Raw genomic sequence first — 27,352 nt, forward strand, 5'->3', positions numbered from 1 at the left:
GCCCACGCCGATACCCTTGCCTGGAACACCTTCCTCTCCCACCCTGGCCTCTTCCATCTGATGAAACCACGCTCATCCTTCAAGGCTCAGATACCATGTCCACGGGAGCCTTCTTTCCTTGACCACAGAGTTCACTGTTCCTCTGTGCTCGATGGTGGCACTGATCTCCGTTCTCCTCCCTTGGAAGCAGCGGCCACGTCTTCACCATCTTTACCTTCCTATTGCTGTGCTCGGGGTCTGGCACACAGTAGGTGCTCAGTAAATATGGGTGAGTGGATACTTCAATGTAGAGAAGCCAGAACATGAGTTGAGTCATGAACAAATTCTCACAACGTCCCGGGGTTGGCTGCAGGCTACCCTGATGCGCTCGCTATGCTTGGGAGGGAAGCTGTGCTGTGGAGGAGGGCAAAGTGGATCCTGGAGCAAAAAGATCCTTTCACCACCACCCCCTCGCTGAGCCTGGAACAGAGCCAGGATGTGGGGCCCCAGCTGCCAGTCGAGGAGAGTGAGTGTCAACGCAGACAGAGCTGTGAGCTGTGCTGCGATGGTTCTGCTGAGGTGGGGCGGCGGGGTATCACAGCCATTGAGGCTGCTGGCCTTCAGAGTGGTCAGGCTAGCTACTTCTTCATGTTGCTCTCAAGCCCCTTCTCTCTCAGCACACAGTGGAAAGCCCATGCACTTGAGCACTTAGGGGCCCATCCCGCTTCTACCACTTAAGGGCTGGGTGGCCTTGGGCAACTTGCTTCACCTCAGTTTCCTCATCTGTTAAATGGGGATAATGATAATGCCTACTTCACAGAGTTTGGTGAAGACTGACCGAGACAATGAAGTAAATAAAGTGCCTTACACAGTATCTGGCACACAAGAGGTGCTCCAGCACCTTGGAGAGGCCCCTGTACCCCCTGGGGCTGGGGCAGAGGTTTCCTAAGAGAGAAGAGGCAGCAGTCAGACCCTGAGGGTTGGCACACCTTGGAGAGGAGGTGGGGGCTGAGGCTGAGCTGCCTCTGCAGAGGCCAGAGAGGTGCTGACACTGGTGTGACGGCACCTGAGGGTGAAGGGGGTGGGGAGGAGATGAAGGAAGTGGGGCAAAGGGAACACGCTCAGAGGGGGTCTGATTCAGGCTGAGTGGGACACAGACAGGGGATTCTAGGGGCAGCCCCAGTCTCTGGGCTCTGTAATCCCATCTAGGAAAGGCCTGCCCTGAGAGAGGGCCTGGATCCAGTTTGCCCTCCACATGGAATTTGGAGAATAATCCCTGGAACTAGGACCCAAGGGACCCCAGCCCAAGGCAGCGGCCAGGCTTGAGGGAAAGAGCCCAGGCTTGGGACCCTGGTCTGCACGCTGACCAGTAAGTCACCCAGCCTCTCTGTCCTCAGTTCTTACTTCTGTGAAATGGGGCGATAACACCCAGCGGGAAACCTCAGTGAGATCGTGCTTGCAGTGCACTTAACAAAGGGCCTGCCCATAGCAGGTGCCCAATAAATGATCAGTTGCTTTCTTCAGCTCACAGTTCACTGGGGGCTCCTGTCTTCCCATCATAGACACACACAGGCAGTCAATGGACAAGGGCTCCTCCCTCCAAAGCCCTGAGGGGCAGTTGGTACAAGGGCCTGGCAACGCAATGCTTGGACCTTTCCAGTCAGGCTGTGTTGAGAAACACCCGAATAAGATGGGGAATGGATGCAGAGACCCTCTGTCCCAGACATACCACATCCCCAGTGGAGTCAAGGTTCCAGAGACTAAGGTCATGGGAAACCCAAGGGGCTTGTTTGCCAGCCCACAGCCCCGTTGAGGAGGGAAACTTGCCAGATGTGTTGGGTGAACCATTCAGGGACATTTTGGAAAAACAGGAAATGGGGGTACATGCAGGTGTTCAGACACTGGTCCCAAGGTCTTTCTCTCTGCTCAGTCTGCACTCAAGCTTATGAAAAAACCTGACATCTTGCCCTCTGCTGAACTGGCTGTGACTTTCATTCCTGAAACCTCAGTCGGATCCCTCTTTCTCTTGGATTCTTGGATACTGGGGACGGGGAGGTGTTGGGGATGAGTGTCGCTAGGCTCCAAGCCACGTTGTGTGATGACTGCAGTAGTCGTGTTCTGTCCAGGTTTCTGAACACCTTTTCCACCCTCTTCATTTCTTGGCTCTTCTTTTCTGGCTCTTAAAAAAGGCTTTATTTTATATGTATCTTTAATCAACTCGTTTCAAGTGCTTTTTGGAAGTAGGTGGGTATAAATAATAGATTCATGATTGACTCAGCCTAGGGTTCTGGCTCTTTCATTAGGATAGTGATCTTTGCCCAGAAACCACATTTGTCTGGTTTATCTCTGGCTCCTTGAAATACCCACTGAATGGTCTGTATCAACTTTGCTGATGACCAAACCAGAAACCAATGTTTGTGTTACGGTCCCTCACACTGGGAGGCAGTGCGGCTGAGTGAACGCGGAATTTGGAGTCAAACACAACTGCGTTCGAATTCCAGCTCTGCCACTTATTAGCTGGGTGAATGAGGGCAAAGAGTTTGGCCCTGCTCTACAGAACGAGATCTGTTAACACTACTTACCTTGCTGGTTTTCATAAGGATTAAATGACATAGTGTGTGCCGGGGACATAGCAAAGTACCTGGCACATAGTGAGGGCTTAATAAATACTAATGATGGTAATGAGAATAACAATGCAGTGCTTTCACTGAGTACTCGCTGAACACACTCAGTAAATGCATGATGCGTCCTCCACTGAGAAGGACGGTTGAAAAGAGGGCTTCCGCCTGCCCACTGTCTTTCCCCACTAACTGAGCCCGGAGGATGCATGTAGTACCTGTTCCAGAAGACGCCCCCCGAGACCTTCTGCATCTCCCCCAGGGTGGCTAGGAGGAGCGAGGACTTGCCGCAGCCCACCTGCCCCACGATCATGGTCAGCTGGCCTGCAGGGAGGGAGGGCGGCAGATGGGACTGGGGCCAGGAGGGAGTCTGAACAACCACCACCCGGAAAGACAGACAGACAGATATACCCAACCCTGGGGCCCCCATTTGCTTTCCTCCTACCTAGAATCCCCAGGGAGTCCTTTGAGCCTTTCCTTCCGGAAACCTACATCCTACCTCTGGCTCCCCAGGTCCTTCCTCCTTCCTATTGCTTATCCCCCACCCACCCCCCGCCGCCCCTTCCTAAGCACCTGCTTCTCCTTTCAGCGCTCTCAAGTGTGAGCCCAGCGCCTCCCAGTCCCAACAAAGGGCACCCTTTCCTTCCCACTTCCATGCTTTGCCCCTGCTGCCTCCCCTGCAGAATGTCCACGCTGCCTCGTGGCCCCAGGCACCCTGCTCATTCTCAGAATCCCCGCCTCTTCCACTACGACTTCCCTGGCTACTGGGGATTGCTTTTCCTTTTGTGAAGCACCATTCTGTCTGCAACAGATGGTTTGACATCAAGGCCCTGCTGTCTTGCCCTGTCCTGGCTGCTGCACTGCTGCCTAGCACGTGGACTCCTCGGGGAAGTAGCCCACCCCCTCTCTAGCCTTCATACCCTCGAGCACCCCCCAAGGGTGCACATAGAGCAGGTACTCAATCAATCCTGATTTTTCTTTTTCTCCCCATGTCACTCGGGGGGGCATGGGGAGGGAGCACTTCAAACACGACTCCAAGGGGGACACCCCCAGACCATGATAGAGGGGTGAGCTGGGCCATACCTCGGGGGATGCAGATGGTGATGTTGGACAGTGTGGGGATTCCATCGGGGGTCCACGTGAAGAAGCCTCCAATGATCTTCGTTGGCGGTACCCCAGCCCCGGAAGAGAACAGAAAGGCAGCTGGGGTCTCAGTGTGAATAGTCCGTCGCCTCCCCTCCCCCATGAAAGCCAGAAAACACTGATTCCAGTCCCCAGATCGCTTCCAAGGCAGGGGAGTGGGGGAATGGCCTTCTCGTGCAGACCTCTCTACCTGAGGCACCCTCCCCAGAGGACTGCTACAGGTCCCCCCACTTGGTGGAGATGGAAGCATTGTCCCTGGTCTCAGGACTCCTATGGACTCTACAGGCAGCCAGGGTGACCTCCAGGGCAGAGGGCTCAGCACACAGGTCTCTGGCGCTTCAGATTTAGTGTTTCCTCCTGGAGTTGGCGCTGGGTGGTGAGAGTCGGGGTGCAGGGTCTCAGACTCACCTGGACACAGCAGTTGTCAGCATCCCCATCTGCACTCGGGGTCAGGCTCGGCAGCGGGCCCATGAGGCCCCGACAATCCTCCCAGGCTGGACGCTTGCGATTCACAACCTTGAGGGGCTGGGGATGGTTAGGAGGAGGTGAGGGCCCAGGGGCTGGGAGCTGTGCAGGGAAGGGAGCTCCCCCCGAGTGAGGAAAGGCTGAGGCAGGACCAGCAGGGCACGAGCTGCAGGCATTAGAGAAAAACACTGTGTTGGGGTGGGCGGTGTGGCAAGGGGATGCTGGGCACTCACCACCGCCTGGTACTTGCTGGCCTGGCCCCGGGGCTCGGGCTCCCGGGGAGCACGCTGCTCCTCGCGGATCTCTGCGCTGGACAGGAACTCGCTCAGCTTCTGCACGCTGCAGAGGAAGTGCAGACACCCCTCACCCTGCCCAGGGCAGAGGGGAGGGGAGAGGGAGGAGGGCGAGGCCTGAGAGAGCAGCTCTGAGAAGATGCCAGGTTCTAGGTGTGGCCCTGAAAAAGCCCACACTGGAGGGAACAGACAGGGGGCATCCCATGGGGGGCGATAGGTGTTACCAAGGTTGGTTAGGGTCGACTAGTCAGCTGGAGTAGGTTAGGGCGTGGATCAGGTGGGATTGGCTAGTTGTAGGGTTAGTGTTAAAGTTGATTAGTCTTGAGTTATTAGACTGAAGGATGTTGGGCTTTATCAGTTACTTTTAGGTTAGTTAGGATTAGGATTGGCTATCAACCACAACTGATATTTTTTGATCACATAATATACATGAAACACTGTTAAATACTTCATAAGCACATAATTTAATTCCCATAATATAATTTGATCTTGCTGGGGGAGGTGTGGAAGAGGTATTATTCCCAACTCATGGAGGAAAAGGCTATTCTCCACCCCCGGGATTTCCTTATGGACTCAGAGGAGGTTCCAGAAGCTTCACTCTTTTGATTCATTCTCTCTTATCCCTGGGGGTGGGCAAGATGCCTGGGGAACCTTGAGAATTGTTCGTGTACCCCTCTCGCACCTTTTGCTTAAACGTCCAACAGTCTGGGGCCACCCCTACCCCTGTTTCTGTTCTGGGCATGACACCCCCTCCCCACAGCAGGAGCAGACAGCCAGCCTCCCCGGCTTCCACCTCTGTCCTTGTTCCAACACGACTTGGCAGGGGCTGTGGGGGAGGGGAGGAGTTGGCCTTGGGGGCAACCTTCAGGCTGTGTCTTGTTCCCACTTTCAGCCCAGAGTCTGGTCTCCCTCTTTAAAAAGGCCTTAGCGGGCTTCCCTGGTGGCGCAGTGGTTGGGAGTCCGCCTGCCAATGCAGGGGGCGCGGGTTCGTGCCCCGGTCCGGGAGGATCACACATGCCGCGGAGCGGCTGGGCCCATGAGCCATGGCCACTGAGCCTGCGCATCTGGAGCCTGTGCTCCGCAACGGGAGAGGCCACAGCAGTGAGAGGCCCGCGTACTGCCAAAAAATAAAAAAATAAAAAAATAAAAAGGCCTTAGCTATCCTGATGATGGTGACATGAGAACGGTTTACATAGAAATACTTCTGACTCAGGCAAGGGATTTCCCATAGGTGTAGCATCCTTGAATCTGTGGGTTCTACACAGAATCACAGGCTGGGGTGCGGGTGGGGGAGGAGGGCTGCTCATTAGAACTCACAACGCCACGGCCAACAAAAGTGAGTCAGCATAGCCGACCCTGGAAATGGGAGCTAATCCCTTTCCAGCCGGCTACTCCCTAGTCAGTCAGTAGAAGGGGTCTACTGCGTTATGACTCCTTCCATCCTTGACCCTCCTTCCATCAGCTACTTCATTCCAACAGCTACCCCTCCCTGCCAGCTGCCTCAGACTTGCCAGCGTCCTCGAGACAGGGGTGTCACTTCCCTCAAGGCTGGAGGGTACAGAGGACATTTGTTACTGTCTGGTCCCATTGGTGATGAGAAAGGACATAGCCAGCTCTCCCCAGTGGCACGACTGGCCCTTGCTTTCAAGAAGCTGTTTCAAAGGCCTAAGGAGATCTTCGCACTCCAGCTGAGGCATTCTCCAGCCAGAGCCTCAGCCTTCTACCTTCAGGCTTTCACTCCCAAGAAGACAATGCCTCTGGGAGAGGGGCAGAGTCACCACTGGGCTCTAGAGCCCAGAGGTGGGGCCTCCCAGAGTGCGAGCCAACTGGGGACAGGGTGTACGGGCCCCTGGAGGAAGCTGCTCCACTGAGCGGGGCTGTGAAGGCGCTGAGACCCGTGGAGAGAACAGGGGATGCTCAGCTTGGGGAAGACCAAGATTTTGGGGATACCTTCTGAAATCTTAGGGGCTGTCACGTGGGGGAGGGATGGCGCTCATTCTGTGGGGTCCCAGAAGGCAGAACTAGGACCAATGGTTAGAATTGATGAGGTTATACCAAATTTGGCTCAACGTTGAATTTTTCTTTTCTTTTCTTTTTTTTTTTTTTGCGGTACGCGGGCCTCTCACTGCTGTGGCCTCTCCCGTTGCGGAGCACAGGCTCCGGACGCGCAGGCTCAGCGGCCATGGCTCACGGGCCCAGCCGCTCCGCGGCATGGGGGATCCTCCCAGACCGGGGCACGAATCCGTGTCCCCTGCATCGGCAGGCGGACTCCCAACCACTGCGCCACCAGGGAAGCCCTGACTTTTTCTTTTTATGGAGTTCTCTCGGAGGTGACACTCTCCTTGAAGGACGTAAGCACGTTGGCTAGTCCTTCTCAGGGACTAGAGGGAGGGAAGCTACACATGACCCATGTCCCTCTGACCAACCGCAACCAGCTTCAGTGAAGCCCAGATCAACGGGCAGGCATGTCCTGAGACCAAACAGCTGTGGTTGTAGCAGTGACCAGAGTGAGCCCTGGGGCCGACACGTGAGCGGCCTGACCACTGCCCTTGCTGGACCCTCCTCTCACCTGACCAGAGCTTTGACTGTGGACCGGACCACACTGGACAGCAGGAACAGTGGCGTCACCAGGATGTGGAAGAGGGAGAGGGAGGCAAAGGCTACCGAGGGGGAGAAGTCGGCCTCTTTGAAGAAGCTGACGTGGCCCACGAAGGTCTGCGGACAGAGGCACAGATGCGACAGAGCAGAGCGTGACTCAGAGTGTGGGCTCCTCCCACACTGGCAGCCCTCAGCCCTGGGAAGGAAATGAGAGGCGGGAAGCAGGGGACCTAAGGGACCTTTGGGTTGGAGACACCACCATCCTCACAGCCATCTCATGGAACCGTCCCTCCGTGCCCTGCCTCCTTCATTCCAGGAATGACCAGGGAGGAGCCCTCAGGGTAGGTCAGCTCTGCCCCCTCTCGGACTGTAGTCCTCAGTCGGAAACGTAAACACGACCATCACAAAACCACCTCTTCGCCTGCCGCCTGCCCCCCAGCCTCCGGGTACCTGGCTAGGCTCCGTGGCCTCTGCTACCCAGAGTTCCCCAGGGAACCAGGCCAGGAACGAAGTCAATAAATCACGTTGAAAGTGAATTCCCAAGCGTGACTGACAGGCTGTAAGCTCGCCACAGTTCAGGGACGCCGGCCCCGGGGGAAAGTCACAGCAGCCAGGGATGGGAGCCCTGGGTGAGGGGCTGTGGGCATGGGGCCTTTCTGAGGGGCGCACTGCCGGCCCCCACTGTTTAGCTCCTATTCAGCCTTGGTCAAAATTGCTTTAGAAAACCACCATTGTCGTATTTAATGGCATGGAGAATTCTTCATGTCATATTCTTAAATTTTAAAAAGCAGTTTACACACCTGCATAGGAAGCACAATCCTAATTTTGTAAAAATGCCGTATTCTGTGAATCAAAAAAAGACTGGAGAAAAACACATTAAATTTGCTGCCAGTGGGATTATGGGTGATTTAACTTCTCTTTGCCCTTTCCCTTCTGTATTTCCCAAAATTTCTACAAAATCATGTTTCACTTTTATAATGAAGAAGTTTGATAGCAGTTTTGTTTTTTTTTAAAGAAAGTTTAATTGCTCTAGAGACTAAGTGTCAGGTCTTCCAGGCCGGGGGGCGGAGGTCCTGTCTGCCTGGAGTGGGGCAGTGGAAGAGGGACCGGCTGCATATACAGACTCTCCATCCAGCACCCTATTCTCAGTCCCGCTGCTGAGCCCATCTTCTGAAGCCCCTGTGCAGAAAGGCCAAACCCTGGGCGCCTCTCATGCCGACAGCCTTCCCCACCCCGCCCAACCAACTCCCACCGGGAGACGAAGAAAGGATCCACTTACGATGAGGACGGCTGCGATGGGGATGGCCGTGTTCATGAAAACTGCGGAGGAAGCACAGGGGGGTTTAATGGGAGGAAGGAGACGGCTGGAAGTGAAGCTGCCCAGGTTGGTCTGAAGGCAGGGCAGCCTCTGGGGTCCTTTCCCCAGGCTGCGGGGTGGAGCTGGGCAGAACTCCAGCTCTGTGGCACCTCCAGCTCCTAACGTGTGTCCCTCAGGATGCTGATCTCCACCTCTGAGACTTAAGCCTTTAAATAAAGGTTGAAGTGCTCTTACTCTGCTCCATGTGGACAGTGTGAAGAAAGCCCTGTGAGAAAGTGGCAGGGGAAGGGATTGGAGAGCTGGCGGCCTGTGGTCAACCATGAGATCAGCAGCACGTGTTTCTTTCTTTTTTTTTTTTTTTTTTTTTTTGCAGTACGCGGGCCTCTCACTGTTGTGGCCTCTCCCGTTGCGGAGCACAGGCTCCGGACGTGCAGGCTCAGCGGCCATAGCTCACGGGCCCAGCCGCTCCGTGGCATGTGGGATCTTCCCGGACCGGGGCACGAACCCGCGTCCCCTGCATCAGCAGGTGGACTCTCAACCACTGCGCCACCAGGGAAGCCCCAGCAGCACGTGTTTCTGGGGACACCAAGTTGCTACTTCTTCCTCTGCCCCTGGTCCTTGAATCCCCGCAAGCCAGGCTCACTCTGAGGCTGAGAGGCTTCCCAGTCTCCCACGGCTCTTAGGAAGGATTTCAAACTTATTCACACTGAGATATTAGTGACTGAGGACAGCTGGAAGCAGGGTCTGCCTTAGCTCTAAGGCTGACAGTCCATGCCCAGGTGGGACAGTTGGTTTGCTGCAACAGAGGCCCTCTCCTTATTCTGTTTACGGTGTGGCCCTCAGGCTCTTCATAGGGACCCCAAAGAGCAAAGAGATCTGGACTTAAAGTCAGAGAAGGGCGGAGTCCCCAGTATTTCTAAGCTGTGGAATCTTGGGCTGATCGTTCACCTTCCCTGAGCCTCGGTTTCTTCACCTGATTTTTGTAAACTTGTACTTGTTCACATACTCTGGCTCTCTCCAAGGTGAGAGCGGGTAATGCAGGGAACAGGCCTCTGTGATGCCTCAGTGCTACCTGAGTCTTATACCTCATGGGCTGCTAGCTTAGCCCTGCTCCTCTGGTCCAAGCTGTGAGGTGCCCGAGAGTGCCCTGACCCCAGGCCAGAACTTCCAGAGAGAGCAGCCCTCCTGGAGTAAGAGATGCCCATCCTAGCTGCCACCTTCCCACTTCCTCCTCCTTCCTTCCAGGAGCCTCTTCCAGGCCAGCTCAGAAAGGAGTCTGGTTCTGTCATTAGCCAAATTAAAGGAGGAGCCAGGAGCCAGGAGCCAGGAGCCAGAGGCCAAGGGCAGAGCCTGTGCACATGGCCCCTGTTTAATGAATGGCGAAGTCTCTGACACTCTGAAGAATTCCAGACTGTCAACACCATTCCAAGAAGCTGATTGTCTACTTACTCCAAGAGTCCTGCACCAGCTAGTACAGACATGGTGTGTGCTGGAGACGTGGAACCCCAAGGGAGTGGAAGCACGTGGTCCCTGTTCTCAGGGGGCTCCCAGTCTGAGGAAGGAGACAGGAACTATGCTCCCAGGAGACACCTTATAGGACGGGGAAAGAGGGAACATGCCCATACGGGGTTCCCAAGCAGATAGGAAAGATATTGTGCCCATCTTTGGGGAATCCCCAATCTATGCGCCCTGCCATTGGAGGGCTCCCTGTCTCATGGAGAAGATATAGCTGGAGCCCTTGGGGCACTGCCAACCTCTCCGACCACAAGGCTTTTTATCAACACTAATATCACACGTGACCGTGATTTAATTGCCCTTCTTGATGAAGGTTCCATGGTCTCCTGGTGCCCACCTCAATGCCACAGCCCTCCCTCACAGCCCTCTCGTACTGCGGGGGGCAGGATAAGCATTATTGGTTTTCCCACAGCATAAGGAACCCAGATATGGGACAAAGGACACAGCATGGCCATCACTGGCTGGGGAGAGGGAGGGAGAGGAGGCTGTCCATCAGGCCTGGGCCATTGACTATCACCAACCATGAAGCTGTAAAGACAGGTAGCCTCGTCCCTCCCCTCCAAGGCAGTTCCTCCAGGGAGCTCCCTCAGGCAGGGGCCACCTTCTGTTCCTCTCCTGCCCATCCTGTCGAAAGGTACCTGTGCACCCCACCTCGGCCCCTGCCCTAGGCCAAGACCCCTCCCACACACACGGGGGCGCAACTCCCAGCTAAAGAATAGGCTTGGAAGTTAGATTATAAATTTATAATCTAAAGTTAGATTATAAATTATAAAATAAACAACTCGCTCAGAGAGCAATCTGGTGCTTTGTAGCTAGAGCTGCACGGAAGTTCAGACTTCTGATCCTATAATTCCTCTCCTGGAAATTTATCCTGAATAATCACTCAAGAGAAGCACAAAGCCCTCAGCAAGATGGCGTTAGCTGCAGCACTGTCTGTCACAGCAAAACAAAAACCACAACCACAGCAACGAGCCACTGAAACGAAGTAAACTGGAAACATCCAACAGGAACAGCTGTTTTAGTAAAAGAGGGAAAGCAACTCCAGGGAGATTCTGCCATCAGGAAATGTGTGACAATTGACATTTTGTTCTTCAGCATGTTCTCCCTGGTCGTGATTTTTTTAATTTATTTATTTTTTCTATTTTCTTGTCCTTATTCTTGCAGCTGCCTGAACTCCTTTGAGGAGTGAGACAAGCTATACATAAATCTGAAAAGGAGCATTCCAAAGCTGATGCAGCAACATGGAGAATGCATATAATATAATTAACTTCTGTCCTGTTCTGGCTGTTGTATGGAGATGCTAAAGAATGAAAATGTTATTTTCCATTGTCCTCATCCTCTTCTGGAGGGATGGCCTTTGTACAGAGAGCTCTGGGTCCCCTTAGGGGTGGGGGCTGGGGGAATAGACTCACCAGCTGCTTGTGTTTTAAAGGCTTCTCTGAAAATCACCGCATTAAGGTCTGGGGTAAACATGGTTGGAACTGGGGATGTCAGTGCCAGAGAGTGGGAGGCCTGGGATGCTACAGGCTCTGGCATCTCTCTGGGCTCAGCAGACACCTCTGTGCCTGAGTTGAGAGGGATGTGGTGGGGAGGGAAGGCAGCTGAGCATCCCAGCTCTCATGGCTGGAAGACCTGAGAACTTGCCTCCATTTTCCTGAACTATATAGGGGCCGTTGGGACATTAAAGGCAGTGGAGGAGTGGGAAATATAACCAAGAATAGATTTCTCTCCAACTTTGGCATGGGGTGGGCTGACTCACTTAGATTTGATCTAGGAAAAAATTAAAAAAAGAAGGACATGACAGTGCTCAACTCTTGAATGTTAGGGAGTAGGGAATGCTGTTAAATAACACTAAGTGAAAGCAGAAGATTATGAAACGATGTGTGAGTGTGATGCTGTTATGGAAAAGTTTAGTTGCACGTAGGCAGGTCAGAAAGGCCACCTTCAAGAGGAAAAGCCTTTTTGTAATGGAGTAGAGATAAGGGTACCTATTGTTTTAATACTGCTCCTCCATCCTTTAAGAAATATGCATTCAGAAATTCTTTTTTGAGGGTCTCCGCTGTTTCAGGCATTGTGTTGTGTTCTGGGGGTTCCGTAGTGAACAACCGTGTCAGCTTTTCATACCCCCCAAAACAAAACAAAACAACAGATCAACTGAAAACAAAGCAGGGCTCAGATCATCTGCCCCCTGCCCGCCCGCCGGGCTCTGGCCAAGGAATGCTGCCTGGCCTTGTGGGTGGCAGTCCCCCCGAGCACTGCAATAGCAGGAGCTTTTCATTTGCAAAACACTGATAAATATTTCAGAAGCCATGCATGGGGAGGCACAGTGAGCCATTTGTGCCTCTGGTTAACTTCACCCCCTCCCCTACCCAGGGCCAGGGGAGGAGGTGCCAGCTCACTGTAACTGCAGGCTGCATCTGTAGGAGGCGAAAGGCATTTCGAAGTGAACAGAGCTGTTCAGTCCGGTAGTCAGTCTGAAGTCAGCAGAGGGAAGGAAAGTAGGCAGTGGTGTGTCCGGCGCTGGAGGTGGTGGAAGCCAGGCAGGAGGCTCACGGCCACACTGATTGCGGCTTCCAGCTCTCCCTCAGATGCCCAAACCCCCCGCCAGGCTATGCATCAGCAACCCACTGTGGCTGTACCAGCTGGTGGAAGGCAGGGCAGATGCTGAAGTTCAGAGAAGCTGGAGAAGGAAGGCGGACCAGGTCTGGAGGTCTCCTTGTCCCCGCACACTGGCTGTTTCGAGTCAGGGCCTCCGCCGAGGACAAGAGAGGGAGCATGAGACTCGCCAAGAATAGCCAGGGCCTGGGTTGCGGGGAGGGGCGGGTGCTGGGTGCCCTGTGAATGGGGTTCACAGGCACCATCCTGCCCACCCCACACCTCCATCCAAGCTTGGGGGCTTGTTTTTTGCTTTTCAAAACATAGCATGAGGCCAGTCACATTCATTGGATGTGAACCACCTGACTGTGGTTCAGACCCAAGTGGGAGGAGGGAAGACCCCTGACCACAGAACACTGGAAGAGATGGCAGACCCACCTTTCCTTTAAAATCCTTCAACGCCTCTCCTGCCTCAGGAGAAAATCCAGCACACAAGGTCCTGCATGATCTGGTCTTGCTACCCTCTCCTCACCGTGATATACTCGAGTCTTGAACACACCCATCATCCTTTTCACCTTTAGGCCTTTGTGCCTGGAACATTCTTCCCCTCACTTGGCTGACGTGTGATCCTCTGGGCATCGGCAATGGGTTTCACCTAGCACAAGGCTTCCTTGACACCCACCACTCCTAAGACGAGGTTGGGTGCCGCTCTGATGGATTCCACTTTCTGTTCCTGTCACTCACGACACAGCTGCCCGTCTGGCTTCCCTACTAGACTGTGAACAGCCTGCCGCATCCCCCAGGCCTGGCATAGGGCGTGACACATAGTGGGTGCTCAGTAAATATTTATTAGATAAGGGAACGAAAGAAATAAAGGAGGCCAGGTGTGCCCATGAAAGAGAACACAGGGGATTTAGAACTGACCCTGTGGCTCTAACCACAGGCACGGCCCCTGTTCGTGGCGTGGTCTCCCACAAGACTGCGAGGGTGAGGACCGTGCAGCCTCCTCTACCGTCCAGGGCCTCAGGAGGGTCTAGCACAGAGAGGAGGAATGGGTGCTGCGCAAAGGACAGAATGAACTGGCAGCATGTCAACTGGTTGACAGTTAGGGCCTGGGACCCCTGTGTCACCCCTGCAAAGCTTGTCCTCTAATTTATGGCTGGACTGGACACCTAGAGCTATGCGGGTTCTGCAAGGAAATAAGGGTTGAATTGGTTTCTAAGGGGAGTGAGCACAGCGCTCGCTCGCAGCTTTTCCCCACTTTGTCTTCTGCTCATTGAAACCCTGCTTGTGGCAGGTGCAGCCACGTCTCCTCTTGCATGAAGCTCCGTGTGAACTCTGAGCCCATGCAGGCTTTCTTCTTCTCTGTTCTCTGCCATTTATTGGCTGAGGACCTCAGAGAGTCCTTTCACCTCCCTGAGCCTCAGTCTTCCATGCTGTAAAATAGGACAATAGTGCTACAAACCTCACAGAGTTGTTCGGAGGGTTAAATGAAGTCAGGCTTGCTGGGCAGCAGCATGGAGCAGGTCCCCGTGGTCAAGAGCTCCCTGCCACACTGTTTCACGTATGTTAGCTCTGACTTCTTAGCAGAGTATAAACTCCTTGAGAACAGGAGCACATCATTTGGTCTCTTGCGTCCCTCCCAGTGGTTAGCACAGGGCAGGGCTCACTTAACGCCCTCTGAGTAACTCACAACTGTTTTTCTTCAAGAGGAAATGCTGATTCTGGATTTTGATGGCAGAGAAACTGTATCATTTCCTTTTCACTCTCTTGCTCTGTCCTGCCATGCACCAGCTCAGGGCTCCACAAACAGGAGCTCTCAGTGATGCCACTGTGAGACCATCAGACAGAGTGTCAGAGAGGTAACCTTGTCTGCCTAACAGTCCGCCTGGCGTACAATGACCAGACTGAAAGCCCAGCAGGCAGCACCAGGATGGGCCCCATCAGGACACATGACTCCAGGGCTCCTTTGTGGCCACAGGTCCCCATGGCTGGTGCCAGAAGTGAGAATGAAAGATGCCCCATTACCTCAAGCTTAATGACCTGTGTCTTAATTCTGGGTGACAGAGAGCAGAGGCAGGAAGTCCAGGAGGAGGTAAATGAAAACACACTCAAAGCATATAACTGCAGCCTGCAGTGCCCTCACCCTAACGCCCTGTCTCTCCCCATCCCACTGCCGACCAACACAAAGAAACCCACCCCAGGAAGGGCGAACACAGAGCAAATAGCACTTGGCTTTCAAAGCTCTCTCTCCTGGAGGGCTCTTCCCCTTCCTCCTCTCTGCCCTCTTCCAGGGACCAGCCTGGGCTGCTCTGTTTATCTCTCTAGGTCACCAAGTACTGGACAGGTGAGGGGCCCTGGGGAGACCCCTGTTTAGCTCCAGAGCCATTGTCATCTCAGCTCCTGACAACACAGAGCTTCCTTGCCCCAGGTCCTCCTGGCTCCAGACCCTTCACAAAGCCAGGGCTAGTCTTCTGGGGGCCCCATAGGACAAAAAGCACCTACTAGACAGGCTTAGTGGGCTAGCCTGGGAACCTAGGCATCTTATGTTGTTGTTTACATAGGAAACATGTCCCAGCAGGTTGAAGTTTGGATTGCAGGAAATAAGCATACATCTCTTAGAACCAAAGTAGCTGCCACCTGCCCCCACCTGTATGACCAGAGGCTGTCCCTACTTTGCTGTCAGGAATCTTGGGGACCCAGTGCTCCCAATTTCCTTACGGCTTCCCTTCCCTCTCTCCTGTCGTAGCAACAGTGAGCCCGCCTTACTCCACCCTGCCACGTTATTGCCGGGAGGGGGAAGACCTCCCTCACCTCAGCAGTTGTTCCCCCTGATGGGGTGACTGGAAGCTAGGTGTCTGTAACTCACGGGTCTGTACACAGCGTAGGGTTACTGTTACCACGACCAGGCTCAGGGGTAAGCAGAGCTGACAGAGAGACTGAAGAGGGCCTAGGGTGTGGACACTGGTTTCTCTGAGCTCCCCAGAGGCTCCTGCCTAATTTCTCCTGTCCTATCAAGTGCTCAGCCCAGGGGTGCTTGGAGGCTACAAGGTCACGGCTGAGGAACCTGGAGTGTCTTGGTGAAGAATCTAGGAAGACTGCCATGCTCATCACTCCATTCTGAGAAAATCAGCTCTTAGCAGGATTTTCTGCAGAAGGTGCCATGGCTGGTGCCATGATGGTGGGTGGCCTGGCCACGGGTGCCTGGACCAGGACGCCATGGTCTGACCGGACACAAGGAAGTGCTCAGTGCAAGCCCCACCTTGTGAGAACCTTCAGGTTGGACGCTGGCCACTTGAGCCCACCAGACCCCCTCGCTAGGCAACGTGACTGCCAGGAACACACAGATGACCTGAGGGACCACCTCATTCTCCATGCACCTCTCTGGGAGACACATCTGGTGCACCCTCCACTGCTGCCCAGCACTGCCATGCCCACAGGTGTGTCTCCTCCTGCCACACCAAGAGAACCAACTTCAGCCGGAGGGGGGCGTAGTCGTAGTGTCTACCTCTCTTAATTTCCTTCCCTATTTCCCACTCCCGTCAGAGCCCATGCTGGGTTGTTTCTCCTCTATTCAGAGACAATAGCCTGAAAATGGTGCCCATTGTGCCCTCAGTTTTCTTCACCCCACTTGGGTTCCTGGCTCTAGGTGGAAAACAGCATGAGGCTGGGAGTCTAAGAGATTCCAGAGGATCTAGTCTGAGCCAAGCCATTAACCTCAGAAGTGACCTCAGGAAGATGCCCCACTCTGGGCCTCAATTTCCCATCTGTAAAATGGTTCTCCCAACTTACAAAAACATTTTCCATTTATCTCTCCTTGCCACATTCTGTGTAATTTCCACAGATCCATCTTTTTATTCACAAATTCTCTCTTCAGCTATGTTAATTCATTTAACCTGTACACTGAGTTGTTTTTTGTTTCTTTTTTATTTTTTTCTCTCTGGGGGCTTCCTCTTGGCCCTTCCTACCAAAATGGCTCTTAAACTGGACAGATCAGGGAATCAGAATGAGGTTTTCTAGGTGCTAAATATCTACATCCCAGTTATGCACTTGGGCAGTAACCACAAAGGGGTGGATCCATGGAACCGCTAGACCAACTGTGAGATAAACTTGGGCCAGGACCTGACCTGACCTCTATATGCCCACTCTGACCAGGGGGCCAGCTGAATTAATTTCAACAACTAAATTTTTAATTTTTAGAAGTTCTTTTGGCTTTCTTTTTGCTGTTTTGCCTTGTGCCTTCCTTTAATTATTTTAACACACTTATTTTGTTGGTTTTATTTTGTTTTGTTTTTTGGCCATGCCGTGCAGCTTGTGGGATCTTAGTTCCCTGACCAGGGACCAAACCCGGGCGCTCAGCAGTGAAAGCACGGAGTCCTAACCCCTGGACTGCCAGGGAGTTCCCTTAAAGCACTTATTTTATTATCTCTTTCAGACTATTCTATCATCTCGAGGTACTGAGGATCTAATTCTCCTATTTGCTGACTCTCACTCTGGTGGTACATCTTTTCTGGAGGATTTTTATTTCTTTATTATCAGCTCATTGTTTAACATGAGTATTTGCCACTGGAGTCCTATGTTCTCTGGAAAATGGTTTTAATATGCGTGTCTTCTGGGACCATAGGAGTTTTACCAGTTTTGGTCTTTTTTCCTCTATTTTCAGGGCTTGGGGTTCCCAAACCACTTGGTTAATGTAAATTCAGTCCTACACCTGTGAGTACCTCAAGCTTGAGCTTTTGTTCTTTAAAGAGAAATTTTCTACCTCTCATGGCCCCAGGTAGATGAAAGCTTCCTTGTACCTTCCTTAAGACACTGGCAGCTCAGTCTGACTTATTGAAAAGAAGTCCTCACACTTGGGAGAACTCAAAACTGCTGTTATTTATTCATTTATTGCTGCCTCTCAATAACGTATCAGCTTAATAAGACATCAAAGACCACATCTATCTTTCTCATCACTGTACCCTGAGAGCCAGCCCAGGGCCCTGCACGTAGCAGGCTCTCAATACGTTTGCTCGATAAATGGCTGAAGAACACTGATTTCTGGCAGCTCTGCTACAAGAGACAGTTTGAGGCTCTCCTGGACGGGATGATTCCCAAAGTCTCCCGCTTCTGCCACCCCTACCTCCTCCCCCAGCCCTGCCACCCTCTCCTGGCATGTAGGCAGCAGCACACAGGGCTGGCTGGTTGCGGGGGACTCACTGGAGATGGAGGTGTAGACGGCGAAGGCCCTGAGGCTGGTCATCTCCTTCTTGCGGGTCATCTCCACCCGCGTGCGGAAGATGTTCTCCCAGGCGTACAGCTTGAGCAGTTTGATGCCACGGAGCATCTCGTTGGTCTGCTTCAGCCTCTCGTTGGAATACTCCTGCCCGGAGTCACTGAGTCAGAGAAGGGTTTCTTTTGCCCCCATCCCACCCAAGAGGAAGGAGGCAAGTCAATGCCCTCACCATTTTACAGCCTACGCCCAGCCTCCGTCTCCTCGGGGATGCTCCATTAATCCCATTTCACAAAGAAACCGAGGCCTGGACAGCTGAAGTGACCTGCTTAAGGTCAGTCATAGTGTGGATGTGTGTGGGGGGGTGCTGTTTGGTGACATCTGGGGGAAGAGTGAGGAGACCCACTAATGTAAGGGGAGAGGGAGCAGTATGGGGGAAGGATGGGAAAAGGGGGCGCATGCACACCTACAGATACTTACCAGTGTGCTCCGCTGGGCCTGGGAGAGCTTGGTGGCCACAAAATACTGGACTGGAGCCAGCAGAATGATGACAGCTGCTCCAATTAAGGCACTGATTCCAAGGATGTAGTAAAGGAGAATCACACCCACGATGATCTGAGGGAGGGTCATGGGAATGAGTTCCCTTTGATCTGGGGGCTTCCCTGCCAGGGGGTATTGGCACCCTCCTCCCCACCCGGTAACCCAGTGCCCTAAAGTGGGACATGCCTTGGTGTCCAGCTTTTAAAAGTTTCTTGGGGGAAAGAGGAGGAGGTGTTACAAAGCAATTTCAGAAGGAGGGATTAACATGATGGGCTCTCACCCAAGCAGAGAATTTCTGGGCTGGTAACTAACTGTATTTATCTGCAAGGCTGGCTGAGGCATTAACTCTCTCCATGTCTACTTTGGCAGGTGGAGGTCTAAGAGCTGAGTTTGCACAGTGAGTGACAGGACTTTTTGTTCTGTTTGCTGGCTTTCAAGGTTGATGGTTCACTCTCATTGGAAAAAAAGTGATACGTGAGTAGAGGGGCAAAATAGCTGCATCCATGCCAGACAAAACCAGTCCAGGGTCTAAGAGTTTACTTTTCATCCTTATGTTCCTGGTGTCTTTAATTTTTAGTGAATCTGGTACATATCCTCTAAAAAGAGAATTCATTCTGTTTCTAGCTTTATGTAAATGACAGCTGGCTTCTGAATATTTATGAGAAGTATAAATTACTCTTGCCAGCCCCCAAAGCATCAAGATGACAATTTCTCAGGTCGCCTTCAAAGGCAGACGCTTCTAAATTCAGGGCTTATTCTAGAGGAACAGATGTGCTGTCTTCCTTATATGAAAACAAAAGTGTGTCTGGGTTGGCCCTGCACTCCCTGAGCCCTACACCAAATTGGCACTAAGCTCCTGCACCATCTCAAGGGCCAAAGAGTGGGTGGGTGGCTCTGTTATGTCTATTAGTTAGAGAATGCCTCCTGCATTAGCAGGTTCCGAGGGGGCTGGTAAATGACCCCTTTACCACCTGCCTCCCAATGTTTAACTGATGTTAAATGCTGGCATGAATGGGCAGAGGAGCACATTAGGAGATGAAAAACCTTCCTACTCTTGCTGGCCTCCACTCCCAGCATCCTTCTGGAAAACTATCCCTGGCATCCACTCTTTCCATTAGCTGTCCTCATTTGGAGGCAGTCGGGGTGTTGTTTAGCAGCTTGGGTAGAGCAGGATACCAGGGAAGCTCTCAGAGCACTGCCAGAGTCACCGCCAGGGCCCCGGCTGGGGGTTGGTGTCTGCATGCCCACCACCTCCAAGGCTGGCAGCTGCTGGGCTAAGAGCTGGGGATGTGACTTCTACTGCCACCAGCCTCCTCCTCACACCTCAGCCACCCTTTGTCACGCTCCCCAGACCCTTCTGCCCCCTCTGCCCTTCTGCAGGGGTCTGAATGGACCCTGTGAGAGAACATACCAGAAATCAGGGATTCTGAGTGTGCAAAGCAAGTGTGGGGAATAAAAGGGCTATTTTATCCTCCTAGTCTCAGGCTAGGAAAGCAATCTCGTGTAGTGGTGGGGAGATCACAGTCCCAGGAGTCTGCAGCCGAGTTTGAATGCAGTCCCAGCATTTACTGGCAGTGCAATCTTGAATCTCAGCATCTTCATTTTTAAACTGGTAATTTTAATTGCCCCCTTAGCAGGACTGTTGTGAAGATTAAATGAACATATATATGATAAGAACCTAGAATACTGCCTCACACTTAGCTGGAGACAAGGTGGCTGACCATTTTTTAAAGATCTTTTTTTGATGTGGACCATTTTTAAAGTCTTGACTGAATTTGTTACAATATTGCTTCTGTTGTTTATGTTTTGGTTTTTCGGCTGCCAAGCATGTGAGATCTTAGCTCCCCGACCAGGGATCGCAGGGATCGAACCAGTATCCCCTGCAGTGGAAGGCAAAGTCTTAACTACTGGGCCACCAGGGAAGTCCCTGACCCTCCTTCTTAAAAACAAACAAACAAGCCTCATGGGACCTCTGTCACTAGGGAACCACAGAAAGGCAATACCTGGGTATGGTGCTGCTACCAGCTCACTGTGTGGCCCAGGGTAAGGTCCCTGCCCTCTCTGGGCCTCCGATACCCATGGCATGAGGAAGCACAGAGGTCCCCACTATGGCCAAGATCTTTGACATGGTTGTCAATAAGCTTCAGGGGGCCCACAAAGCCCCTTAAATTGTAGGCAAAATGTGTGAATGCACATTTGTTTTTCTGAGAAGAAAGTTTCATTAGGTTTTCAAAAGTATATGTAGATCAGTGGTTGCTTAGAGCTGGGGGCAGGGATGAGGAGTGACTGCCAGTGGATGTCGGTTTCTTTTTGGGGTGACGAAAGTGTTCTAAAATTGTGATGATGTTGCACAACTCTGTAAACATGCTGAAGTGAATTGTACACTTTAAATGGGTGAATTATATCTCAATAAAACTGTTATTTAAAAAAGTATATGTGAATAAAAAAGATTACAAATCAGGGTGAGCCCCTGGGGACAAAGGAACAGGGGCTCCTAAGCTAATTTCAATACCATCAAAAGCCTCCTGTGCCCTGTAGCCAATGAGGCTCCACATGGAATCCTGACCTGTTGGAAGGAATTGTATCAATTCCGGTGGTAACACTGTGTCTTGAGGGCTGGTCAAGACTATAAGGGCAAAGGTACAGTCTTTGAGGAATTAAAACAGAAAATGATACTTCATGATAAATAAGGAAATGTAAGTACTTTGTGGAGGTAAAAATTCTTACCTAATCTCCCCCCTCATCCCCCCCACCCCACCCCCAACCCCGGTGTTGTGAGAGTTAATTACACAAGTGAGACAGGCTGGGCAGGCCAGACACAGGGCAGGGGCTATCAGCTATTAGTTTTGTTAGCAATGGTACAGGTGCAATAAACACTATTAATGATAGTAACCAGGGACTTCCCTGGTGGCACAGTGGTTAAGAATCCACCTGCTAATGCAGGGGACATGGGTTTGAGCCCTGGTCCGGGAAGATCCCACATGCCACGGAGCAACTAAGCCCGTGCACCGCAACTACTGAGGCTACGTTCTAGAGCCCGCGAGCCACAGCTACTGAGCCCGTGTGCCGCCACTACTGAAGCCCGTGCGCTGCAACTACTGAAGCCCGTGCGCCTAGAGCCCATGCTCTGCAACAAGAGAAGCCACCGTAATGAGAAGCCCTGCTCACCGCAACTATAGAGAAAGCCCGCGCAGCAACGAAGACCCAATGCAGCCAAAAAAAAAAGATAAATAAAAATAAATAAATAAATAAGTAAGTAAAATTAAAATAATAGTAACCATAACAATGCAGCAGGTCTGGTGGACAAAATCTTCCAAAACGGGTTGTTCAAGGAAACACAAGAGAAACGATAAAAGGCTGTGACTGTATTAGATGAGCTCTCCAGGCCCTTCTATAGATTCTGTAGTCACTGATCCATCTTGGCAGAGTGGAGGGGGGCACAGGGATCTGGGTGCTGGTCAGTGGTAATAGGGAATGGTGTATATGGCTGTTCCCGTAAAAAGGACCATCAGATTTCCTGCCCTACATCCAATCTTGTCTAGCTGCCTCCCTATGCAAGCCTCTCCTTCTGTTTTTCTTTAGTGTCTCTTACATGTAAACTTTACAGGTAAGGAAGACCAATAAAAATCACTTTAGATTAAGGTTTATGGAATCTACATCCCAAGAAGCAATGGATTCTGGATTGGTAAAGTTCTTACATCAAAGTGAGCAAGTTAGAGGGCTCTGATGTTTACTTAGTGACCACTCCATGCCAGGCACTGTGCTTGGTGCTTTGCTTACATTATCTAATTGAATCATCAGAACACCTCCAGAGCGTAGGAATCATCCCCTTTTCCCAGATGAGGAAACCGAGGCTCAGACAGGTTAAGTACTTGAATCAGCCTGCCTCACCCAAGTCCAGACACTTTTTGCTCTACCAGACAGCCCCTGTGAAGCCTGAAGGCCCTCTGGGAATGGACCTTGGATTTCAGCTTCTGGCCTGAGCACCAGAGTGAAGATTCATCTTCAGGCACAGGACAGGAATCACAGACTCTGTGGTGGAAGAGCTACAGATGGGAGATGGAGCAGACCAGGCCAGGAGTCAGGTAAACCGTGCCGAGGATTCTCATTCTACTGTTGGGGGAGAATGTGCCTCCTCCAGAGCCAGTCCCAAAAGTTGCCTCGCTTTAGGAAATGCCATGTTTTAGATTTCCAAAATTAACACAGTTTTATTGGAGAATTTAGAAACGCATAAACAAAATAAAAATCACTTGTAATCCCACCACGAGGACTTTCAGTTCTTTTTTTTCCTGTGTGAATCTGTGCAAATATATACATGTGTATATTCCAATTTAGCAGGAAGCACACTATGAATACTATTTTTAACTTACTCTTTTTGCTTAAAAACATCGTGAACACTTTTCAACGTAATTAAGTACTCTGCTATAACATAACTTTTAATGTCTGTGAAAGTGTTCCACACATGATTATTTATACTTTTTTTTTAAGCTTGGCTACATTTTAAAAGTCTTAGTGACACTGCCTTCTCTGATCATCAAGAAAGATGGCTAGACCACTTGCAGAGTATAAGACAGTATAGACACCCAGGCATACACTCCATGGAGACCCCAAGGGGATAGAAGGTACAGGCAAACAAGGAATGGAAGATGGTGAGCTCCTGGCCACTGGGCATGTACTAGCGGATTCTGGTTTTGTGTCCCCCAATCCCCAACAAAGCACACATCCCTTACCTGTACTGGCATAGCCCAGAGGTTTGGGCACAAGAAGAAAAACCACATGAGCTGGTTGGTGTCGATGGCTACCAGGTTACAGATCTGACCGGCAGTCATTTCCCCCATGGATAGGTTGGAGGTGGACAGGTGCATAATTTTACTGTAAATTTTGGTCTGGAAATGAGAGCAGAGTGTTTCACATTTGTCATCATCAACATCCTAATCACCACCCCAGATGCCATGTGTCTCTAAAGTGCCAGGGGCTTCTCAGACATTCCCCCATGGAGCCCCAGAGCACCTCTGTAAAAGGCACTGCATGATTGTTCCAGTTTTACAAATGGAGTAACTAAGGCTCAGAGAGGTAAAGGGCTTTGACTATAGTTCAAGCAAGTCAAAGAGGCAGCATTCACGTGAGGAATCTGTGCTAGCATGGCAGGCTACTTCCCCAGCAAGCAAGGCCTTTCCCTTGGAGACAGGACTTAATTAGCTTTTAAATCTTAAAAGCAGATTTTCACGTCCAGTTATATTCTTGATTTACTGGAGGTCCGTGGAGAACACACTTTAGAGCCATAAAAATGATGAAGGGTGGCAGCCATCTGTTTTAATGCGGCTTCCTCAACCGGGAAAGGGGGTATGTTCTCGGGCCAAGTCCTTTCTTAATTGAGCCTTTAAATAAAACAAGGATTCAGCCTGGGAAGGTCTTATGTGAGACAAATGCTTGTGTCAATCAGCCCCAGCACCGTCCGGAGTCTGGCCACCCCAAGGACCTTGTTCTACTTCCCCAGGGCAGATGGGGAGCAGCCATGGTAATGGCTCCCTGTGAACTCCGAACCTAAAAGCTCTATGTGCACGGTGACTGTGCCTCCCAGAAAGATGGCAACTGTCAGGCTCTGTGCCCTTAAACAAGGAAAAATGCATTCCTTTTAGGGATGCCTGTTCTTGAATGAAATTCTACTGTGCATTCTGTTGCAAGGTGGATTCCCAGCCCTTAATTCATCTTTTGTGTAAACCCAGGCTTTTTCGTGGGTCAGGTCTGCTTAAAGCATGAACCTGTTCTGTCTTTTTCGAGTTTATATATACCATGGGTAAGGTTTAATATAATGGCAATGACATTTTTTGACAGATCTATGCTCATCCTAAGTTATGTGCAATCAGTCTTTAAAGAATAATAATAAATCTAGTTTCAGTGAAGTAGGAACATACAGTAAACTATCAAATAAAGCATTATTAAGACCAGGATACAGAGAATTACATGACCGAAACCTGGTATATGTCAAAAATTATATATAATACAGGAATCTTGCTTCATAACTTTTCATGCAAGAACTGTGGTTGTTCTCAAACTCATGAAGACATAAACCCTTATCTATAGATTTCTGTAAATCTCTGAAAGGAAGAAGTTTTTTTCTAATTTGCTCCCATAATTAATGCCAGCATTTTCTTTTGGGGACATAATGAATTCGTGCAAAAGATTCAGACAGTTTAATAAAAATGATTACATGCTAATACATTAAAAAACCATATTTGGCTTTTTTAGTATAATTGGAAAATATTGGGCTAGTGTGTGATTTATGACAGAAATACAAAGTAGATTTAATTACAAAACTGCTTGACTATGAAATTGACTGCTGTTTGTGGTGATACATGCCTGCCTGTCACTGGAGGGGTCTAGGACAGAGTGTGGGATTTTAGAGAGGTTTTCTGAACCAGCAATAGCTTGGTTCTCCTAGATCTGAACCCCTACGAGTCTTAGAGGGTCTTAGATTTTCCTGGGATCTTTCTACCATTCTCACTTGATGACTGACATTCATGAGGAAATGAAAAACCACTGGAGATGGACAGCTTCACAAGCTGTGCACTATACAACTCCAGGGGGCGCCACTCACATGGACTATACCAAGATAACCAGAGTTTGGACCCAGACACAGTCTCCAGCCCAGGCTATACCCTTCTCTTCTCAGTTCCTTTTCTGCAATGCCTCTGATCCTGGCTCCCAGAGGACCAATCAATGTTCGTGATTCTGAGAAACATTTCTGCAGAATGAGCTGGCTTTGGGATTTAGTCACAACTTCCTAGTGTTCTACTGACTTCATGGGAATTGCTGGGTATGGCAGAATCTGCCAGCTGTCCCCCACTATCCATTCTCTTCTTTTCGTAAGAAGAATTTCTAGCAGGGCATATATGGCTGTCAAGAATAAAGACCAGGGACTTCCCTGATGGTCCAGTGGTTAAGACTCCACACTTTCACTGCAAGGGGCACAGGTTCGATCCCTGGTTGGGAAACTAAGATCCCACATGCCATGTGGTGTGGCCAAAAAAAAAAAAAGAAAAAGAAAAGAAAAAGAATAAAGACCACACTTTCTAGCCTCTCTAGGTACAGCCATGTGGCCAATTTCTCCCCAGTGGGATGGGAGAGGATCTGTGCAACTTCTGCCTCATGATTTGAAAAGACATTAGGTCTTCCTATTGTCCCATCTTTCTTCTTGTTGGTTTAAATGTAGACACGATAGTGGCAATTTCAATAGTCACATTAAACCATGAGACAAAGTCATGTAAGAAGGCTGGCAAAGCAACATTACAGAAGGGGCCAAGGTCTCTGATGATTGTATAGCTGCCGCATCAGCCCTGACTAAATGTGCAAAACAAACTTTTATCCTATTTAAACCACTATCACACTGGGTCTCTCCATTCCAACAGTGGAACCAAAATTCTAATGAAAACACCGGGGCTTGGGGCTTCCCTGGTAGCACAGTGGTTGAGAGTCTGCCTGCCGATGCAGGGGACACAGGTTCGTGCCCCGGTCCGTGAAGATCTCACATGCCACGGAGCGGTTGGGCCCGTGAGCCATGGCCGCTGAGCCTGCGCGTCCGGAGCCTGTGCTCCGCAACGGGAGAGGCCACAACAGTGAGAGGCCTGTGTACCACAAAAAAACAAACAAAACAAAACACTGGGGCTCATCACCACCTTGCTAATGGGGCCCTGAATCCTTCCTGACCTTGACCATCCTTTCAACCGACTCTGAGAAGGAAGCCACAGCAGACCCAGGGACTTACCAGGCCGGGTATGTCTCTCTCGTCATGACCCAAGGTTTGAGAGTTCAAATAGATCTTACAGTCTATCTAGTCTTGGTATGTCAAACATGCTTCTTTGTAACCAAAGAAGATTGTCTGGTAACAGAGCCCTGGAACAATATTTATAGAAGGATTCTTAGGCTGCACTTGCATTCAGCAGGAAAAAGTGCTGTGATTGATTAGTGATGTCCATCCCATTCAAGGCCGAGCAGTTGACATCTCAGATCTAGTCCAAGGCAGAACTAGGGCTAGAACTACTACATTTCCCAAGACCAGCCCAAGGCACTCTCCACTATGTCACACTGCCTTATCAATGGTTATCGTTTCAAAACACTGTTAAAGGGCAACAAGAAAATAAATTCACAGCAGAATCATTCTTGAGTGTCCGTGAGGACAAATAATGCGGTTCTTATTGTGAAGTGAAAAGAATAATCATTCAAGTACCTGTATTGCTCCTCTCAAGTTAATTCCAGTTTCAATGGCGACATAGTAGGATGCTTGCAGAAATGTCCTTTGCAGTAGGAGGGCAAGGAACAGAAGCACGGCTAAGACGTAGGCATTAGCAAGGAACTCTTGGGATGAGACAAAGTAAACCCCGAGAAATTGTGTCTGTTGGAAAGAGAAATTCAGAGGTGACAGTCGTTGCCAGCAAAATGACTGCCATTGGTACCTGTTACTGGGCCATAGAGGCCATTATTATAGGACCCTCCATGCTTGCAAGCCTTGTGCAACTGTTTATGAGTGAAAAATCAGACTAGCATTCTTCTAACTATAGGGAGGGTTGCCTCTACTCTCTCCATCAATAAACTTAGGTGAACAGAATGTGGCCCAGTTCTAACCTCATGCCCATAAATATGACTCTCAGCTTTGTGGCCACCAGGCCAGGGGAGCTCACTCTGAATAGGACAAGAATAAATAGAGCGAATCGCAGAGCAGCCAAAACTAGAACTGCTAGAACAGATCCCACGATGTGTGTTCTCTGCTACAAAAACAGAATCAGCTGAGGCCTTGTCCCACATTCACCAACTGCCTGCACTGTAGAAACTTCTGGGGAGAAAGACCAGCAGAAAACATGGCAGTAGTGCTCCCAGGCAAGAGATGGGAACTCATTGCCTATAACTGACTATTTCAGACCCAGGCGCCCCAGCCTTGTGGGCTCCTGGGACCTCCTTTTAAATGTAAGGCTTCCTGCACCTCCAGCAAGATCTCAGATGATAAGCAGTGGGGGAAAAAAAACCCAAACATTTTGACTTCATTGCTAAAGATACCAGGGAAAAACAGCATGTGTTTCTA

At 50.7% G+C, this 27,352-nt stretch overlaps 1 protein-coding gene across 8 annotated transcripts in view; it reads right to left on the reverse strand.

Annotated features, from left to right (window-relative positions):
- ABCC8 (ATP binding cassette subfamily C member 8) overlaps positions 1-27,352 on the reverse strand; it is a gene marked incomplete at both ends in the record, with an annotated part of 75,773 nt that overhangs the window by 27,423 nt on the left and 20,998 nt on the right. For 7 of the 8 annotated variants that reach the window (XM_079708690.1, XM_079708689.1, XM_079708688.1 and 4 more), the window contains 10 exons: positions 2,816-2,921; positions 3,681-3,756; positions 4,149-4,265; positions 4,439-4,544; positions 7,068-7,213; positions 8,376-8,416; positions 17,724-17,886; positions 18,217-18,351; positions 23,007-23,162; positions 26,504-26,668. In XM_079708690.1, coding sequence (XP_079564816.1) covers positions 2,816-2,921; positions 3,681-3,756; positions 4,149-4,265; positions 4,439-4,544; positions 7,068-7,213; positions 8,376-8,416; positions 17,724-17,886; positions 18,217-18,351; positions 23,007-23,162; positions 26,504-26,668 — 1,211 coding nt within the window. Of the gene's footprint in view, positions 1-2,815; positions 2,922-3,680; positions 3,757-4,148; positions 4,266-4,438; positions 4,545-7,067; positions 7,214-8,348; positions 8,417-17,723; positions 17,887-18,216; positions 18,352-23,006; positions 23,163-26,503; positions 26,669-27,352 lie in introns of all 8 variants that reach the window. The other variant, XM_079708685.1, reaches the window with a different exon arrangement.

Source organism: Hyperoodon ampullatus (assembly GCF_949752795.1).
Source record: "Hyperoodon ampullatus genome assembly, chromosome: 7".
Taxonomy (NCBI): Eukaryota; Metazoa; Chordata; class Mammalia; order Artiodactyla; family Ziphiidae; genus Hyperoodon; species Hyperoodon ampullatus.